Consider the following 6,752-nt stretch of genomic DNA (forward strand, 5'->3'; position numbering starts at 1 on the left):
CTACAGAGAGAGGTCAAAATATCAACAAACCTTTAATGGTTACATTAAATTTAGTGAATCTCACTAGTTGGAAGCTTACAACAAATGAACTTCTGGGATTCATAATAGTCGTCTACTGATCAAACGATCCCTAGTAACTCAACCTCAACTAAACTAACTCGGGTCATTAGCATAGAGAGCACACTTGTGGTTATGCTTTGAGAAACTGCACGAACCTGAGGAGAACCTACACTTGTGGCTAAAGGGCTTCGTTTAAACATGTCTAGCAAACAGAAGATCACAGATTTCTAGATTACAGATTTCTAGCAAACAGAAGATCACAGACTTTCTCTTAAAACATCAACATTTTCCCTGAAACGGCCATTAGCAACAAGACTCTTCTTCTCCTTTTTCAACGACGCTGCTTCTCTTTGGAAGTCACTGGTTTTCTCAAGACCAGACAACAGAACATTGTACGTCCCCAGCGAAGGCACGATCTCACGTTCTCTCATCTCTTCAAATATCTTCATTGCTTTCTCTGGACTCCCTGCTGAGATATAAACATCCATCAGCGCAGTGTAAGCAGCTACCCCCTTTTGATCATCAGGAAGCAAGTCGAAAACCTCTGCAGCTAAGCGAGGTCTTCTGCCAAACCCAAGCCTGTGGATCAACGTTGCTCCTTGGTACACACCAAGTGAGTGATGGGCTTTCACCATCTCCTTTACTGCTTCGATAAGTTTACCTAGCTCGTTTTCTCTCAGAAAGTAACCAACCAACGCAAGATACGCTGACTTCTCGAGATGAATCCCCATTTCCGAGCTGTAATCAAGGGCCAACGAAGCCCCCTCGGTTCTACAACGGTCACAGTTTGTTTCAACGATTGCTGAAACAACAGAAGAATCCAACTTTACGTTTCTATCTTTCATCTGGTTAAGTAGATGATCAACTGCAACAAGACTCTGCTTTATCAAGAGAAGGGAGCAGATAATTCTACTATCATCTGAACTTTTCGTTGCCATCAACTTCGGCTTCAACAATGTCGTTGGAGCACAAAGATTCAGCAGTAATATGCGAGTTGACTTCCCTTAACAAATCGTCACTTTCACCGGTAGCTTTCAGAGTCTCTAAAGCCTCGAGAAATACAGGGTAACGAAGAAGAATCCCGTTTTCTTTCATGTATACAAGAATCCGAGCCATGAAAGACGTTTCTCCGGATTTACAAGCTCTCCCAATCAGAATATTGCAAGCTGCTTTATCTGGCTGCACACCAATCTCTTGCATTTTAAAGAAGATGTCTAAGGCTTCACCACATTTTCCTGAAAATCAAATAAAGAAACCAAGATATCATCTTCACAGCTACATACCCCCAAAAAATAAATGCACATATAATAAAATACAACATTCATATAAATTAAATAGATAACTGTAAACTATATACTAATACTAACTAAAAAAAATCACTTAGGAATATTGACAAACACTTGGTGTGCATAGATTAAAACTCACCAGTGCCTACAAGAAACTCCATCAACACCGTATAAGTGTGACAGTTCGGAGAGACTCTCGACCGTAACATCTCCTTATACACCTCCGTCGCTTCATCCACCCTCCCATCATCGAAAAGCATCTTCATGTAAGCCACACAACCGTAGGTTCGCACCCAATATCCCTCATCTCCTTCCATAGCCTCACCGCTTCGCCGAAGATGTCGAGCATGGTGGTGTAAGTGAAATGGTCGGGCTTGAAGCCTTTGATCTCGGAGGCCCAGTTGAAAAAGAGCCAAGCTTTCTGCATGGGAGGGTGGGATTTCAAGACGCGGTGAGAGTCCCATTTGATTGGGAGATTTGGGAGCTGGGATAGAGCGGATTCCCAGGTGGAGTACTTGAGGATGTTGGATACGGTGAAGAGAGTGGAGTAGCTTGATGGAGCTTTGGAGATGGCCGATTTGGATTGGGGCTTTGTGGGAATTTGTGGATAAGATCATCCAAATTAAAATTGAACAAACTCCCCTATCCACTCTTACTTGCTTCGTCTCAATCTGAGACGAGACAGTTCCTTCTCCGGTTCTGGTTCTCTACAGTCCCCTTTTGAGACTTAGCTCTTTGACTTTTTTAGTTTTTGTCCTCTTTTGTGTACCACCTTTTTCATTTGGGCTAGATATGAATTATTCAGTGGGCTTTATTTTCCCTCCCCATTAATATTCTAATGGTGTTAGATAACAAAACATCTTCTGAGGATTACATTTTGTATTACATCTTCTAATCTATTAAAATAGAAATACAATTAGTATTTAACCCTGATTTTTCTCTAATAATTAAAATAAAATACCACTGGTGTTTCATTTAATTCATAAACCAGCTTAAAAAATTGACGTCACTTAAAATTACATTTACATGTACCTAAACCGAATAAACCAAAGTTAATGTCATTCTTCTCACCATGCCTTCGTTTATCTTGGTCTGCATAATCAAAACAAAATGTTTAAATACTTAACCACATAATTCGTTCCAAAATATACCATGCTAAAGAAATTGTGTAATAGACATTGTTGTGCTATCAATGAACTTTTACTCATCTAAACCATTAATTTCATGTATGTATTTTTGTGTTTACTCGGATATTTTTATGATCAATCGTATGGTTTGTAACAGCGTATATATTATTATCAATCCAATGGTTTGTAACATGTATAAAATGTTATTATACATTTTTTTAAACGTATTTATGTTGGAGAATACCAAAATACTAGATTATTGAAATAATAAATATATATTGAATAATTAAAAATTATATAAAAAATATATATTGAAATTATATAAATATATATTGCGCGAAATGAATATTATATAAAAATTATTTTTAAGTATTATATATTTTTTACATATTATGAAATAATAAATATATATTGAATAATTAAAAAATTAGTAATTATTACGTATATAATTAAATTGGTACAAGTACTTAAATAAATTTTATTAATCCACACAAACACTTTTTCTATTTTATATGTTATCAAATTAAATTTAAATGATATTAACATAGATATATAGTACATTTTTAATATTGACATCTCTTAAAAAATATTTTATACTCATATTATTTTTTCTTTATAACAAAGTTTTTAAATCAATGATAACAATAAAAAATTTGTGGGATGTTTAATAGTTTTAGTAATTTATAATTTTAAAAACATTCAATGCAAAGTTTAAAATCTAAATATTAAGTTGTCAATAATTGTTCAAAATGTTTATCAAAAAATTTCAAAGCAATTTCGAAATTAAAATACTTATGTATTTTATATGGTATATAATTTATTTTAAAAAAATATTAATATACATATATATATAATATTTATTAAATGAGACTTCCTACTTATGTAATTTTGTAATCATTTGTATCTTGTTATAACATAAATTTTAAATCATGGATCACAAAAATTTAATGTGAGATTTTTAACAACTTTAGTCATTTATATTCGTTTTTTAAAATTCAAAATATAACATATACGAAAAAATCTAAATTTTTTATTATATAGTTAATGTGGTTGTTTAATTTATTTTAAAATGAATTAAAAATGATAGAGAATAGACTGATTTTTATTAAATCTTTATTATTCAAAATCATTAATTGTCATATATATTTTAGCTACATTAAGTAATTCTGTGATCTTTATTTAAGGAAACAATGAAGAACATTTATGATTATTTTATGGTTAGTCAAATAAAAATCTTATTATATATTTATATGGACCAACATATTTGTCTAAAGATTTTAAGAATGATTGTGGTGATAACATGTAGCTACAAAAATATGTTGTAATGCTTCTCTTTTAATATATAGGGATATTATAGTCAGTATTCCCAAAATGTTTCCTACTTCCACGCAATCATCATAAATAAAACTATAAAAAAGTACGATTGAACAAGATATCTTAATTCAAAACTTGCAAATCACGTATAGCTATTCTTTAAAACTAATAAATTTGATTATTCCTAAACTCAATAACATTCCAATTCTCCTCTAATTCAACGCAGTCATCATAACAAATAAAGTAAATCATTAACAAACAAAATCTTGCAAATCACGTTTAAAGTAAAAACAAATATTCTGGGTTTTATGATAATTTAAATAAAAAGGAATGTTTAGTTCATAATTCAAAACCGTATATTCTCTTTTCAATTATTTCGAATCACAACTAACAAATTTTTTTCTTAAATTCTATATTTTAACCTACCTTTACAGAAGCAATCTATTGTGTCAAAAGCTACGTTGCACGGAAGCATCATCGGATGTCCGCTTTCCGCTTCGGAACCGGAATCGGAGTCGGAACCTTGTGGAAGCTTAGGGAATCTCGCTTCCAAAACGCTTCTAAAATATTCTCTTTAAAAACATGTTGGAAGCTTATGATTCCGTTTTGGAATCACGCTTCCATTCTTAAAAAAAAAACACAATTTCCATTCTTTAAAAAAACACAATGTCTTATATCAATAAAAATATAAAATTATAGTTTTTATTTTTATATATCAATAAAATATAAAACTATAGTTTTTATTTTATATAAAATACAAATTTTAATAGTATTCAATATAGAGAATAGAAATATACAAATATTAAAATTAATACTATAAATTATCTTTATGCATTGAGATTTTTATTAAAGATAAATCATATATTCAAATATATTATTTCAATTAATTATAAAGTATTAAAAATAATTAATATAATACTTTATTTAAAATTTAATTTAAATTTAATTTATGTGTATTTTCACAGTTTTAATATGAAATCATTTCAAAATTGTTATAAATGAACAAATTCTTTATTTTAAATTTTAAATCATATAATTTTTATTTTTTAAAAAATCTTATATATATATATGTATATATATATATATATAGATATGGTTCCAACACGTACCCGCTTCCTAATATTTTTAAAAATCTTGCTTCTGCGCTTCCATACGCTTCCACTTCCACATACCCGCTTTCGTTTCCATGTAACATAGGTCAAAAGAAAAGCATTAAACTACAGGTTAATTTGTGAACTAGTCATATATCGTGTATAAGTTAGGTAACTAGCATTGATTTTGACATAATGTAATGTCAGGTATTTAACACACAATTCATCCGGTTCTACCCCTTTCCCTAATAGGTTACCAGTTACTATAAAGTCTGTGATGTCGTTGGTTATGTGGCGTTATGAGAATCACATGTTACAAAGTGAGTGATATATACTTACTATTCTATATACCCAAAATAATATAGAATACACATGTATAATAAAACATGATGAAGGAAACTGTTCAAATTTTGTAATGTTTATATACTTACACTGAATTATTTACTTCTTTGTCAAAGTGAACCCAAACCATCTAATACTAAACCCAAAAGCATTGATCACTAAACCCAAAACAGAAATATAAATCTCAATCCAAATAGCAAAACATGGAAATAGTACAATATTTTGTTCCATTCCACATGGTTCACATAGAATAGATAAACTGTTGAAGTAGGTGAAAGTAAGTGACTGGTAACAAGGTCACCAGGTGTGACAGAATACGACTTAATCGATGGAATAAATGACAAAGACTTGCTAATAGATTTGACATATGACAAGAAGGCACAATGTTTATATGTTGACAGTGAATTACCTATTGCTTTGCCAGAGTGAACTCAAATCATCCATACTAAATCCAAAACCATTGATCACTAAACCCAAAACAGAAATATAAACCCCAATCAAAATAGCAAAACATGGAAATAGTACAATATTTTGTTCCATTCCACATGGTTCACATATAATAGATAAATTGTTGAAGTAGGTAAAAATACGTGATTGAGAACGAGGTCACCAGGTGTGAGAGAGTTTGACTTAATCGATGGAACAAATGGCAAATACTTGCTAACAGATTTGGCATATGAGAACTTTCGAAGAAGCCACAATGTTTATATGCTGACAGTGAATAATTACCTACTGTTTTGCCAGAGTGAACCAAAATCATCCATACTAAACCCAAAACCATTGATCACTAAACCCAAAACAGAAAAATAAACCTCAATCCAAATAGCAAAACATGGAAATAGTAAACTATTTTGTTCCATTCCACATGGTTCACATAGAATAGATAAACTGTTGAAATATGTAAAAGTATGTGATTGGGAACAAGATCACCATGTGTGAGAGAGTACGACTTAATCGATGGAATAAATAGGAAAGACTTGCTAGCAGATTTGACATATGAATTTTTTTTAAGAAACCACATAATAAGGTGTAATTACTAAAGATAGTTTTACTCTTTTAAGAGAAACAAGTAGTGCCAAAATAAAACCCGTGGTAGTTCATGTTCCATGGTACATGAGAATATAAAATAATCTGAAAAAGTAGTCAAATATAAAGTTAGTTGCATAGAATGTGTGATTATTAAAAGACCACGAGTTACTTTTACAGTTAATAATTATTAATACAATTTGTTTTTGTTGCATGTTCTACCGGTTGCATACAGGGGTAAAAGTGCATTATTATATAAAAGACACAGTACATATCGATGAATTAGGGTAATTGGTCATGGAATGAATTATAGTTTTTTTGAACGCCGTACAATACTATCCTCAACCTAAACAAGTCTTTAGCGACCAATTTTTCTCTTCTCGCATGTCAGACTTTATAAAAATAATGGGGAGTTCAAGTTAAATGCTTAAATTCGGGGAACAAACTATGAATGTTGTTTTTGACAACCCTGAGCAGTTGTTAACGGCAAAGTATTGTTTAAAAAT

At 31.0% G+C, this 6,752-nt stretch overlaps 1 protein-coding gene across 1 annotated transcript; it reads right to left on the minus strand.

Annotated features, from left to right (window-relative positions):
* Positions 1 to 19: 19 nt before the first annotated feature.
* Positions 20 to 2,190, minus strand: LOC106407315 (pentatricopeptide repeat-containing protein At2g01390). The gene is made up of 3 exons (XM_048735179.1): positions 1,486 to 2,190; positions 1,217 to 1,295; positions 20 to 1,177 (listed from the first exon to the last, which is right to left on the minus strand). Exon 3 carries the CDS (start codon positions 996 to 998, stop codon positions 318 to 320), a length of 681 nt encoding a protein of 226 aa, XP_048591136.1. The 5' UTR covers positions 999 to 1,177; positions 1,217 to 1,295; positions 1,486 to 2,190; the 3' UTR covers positions 20 to 317.
* Between the last annotated feature and the right edge of the window lie 4,562 nt (positions 2,191 to 6,752).

Source organism: Brassica napus, chromosome A6 (assembly GCF_020379485.1).
Source record: "Brassica napus cultivar Da-Ae chromosome A6, Da-Ae, whole genome shotgun sequence".
Lineage (NCBI taxonomy): Eukaryota > Viridiplantae > Streptophyta > Magnoliopsida > Brassicales > Brassicaceae > Brassica > Brassica napus.

Excerpts from the sequence above, each read along its gene's own strand:
- LOC106407315 (XM_048735179.1), bottom strand. The coding sequence starts at position 998 with ATGGCAACGAAAAGTTCAGATGATAGTAGAATTATCTGCTCCCTTCTC.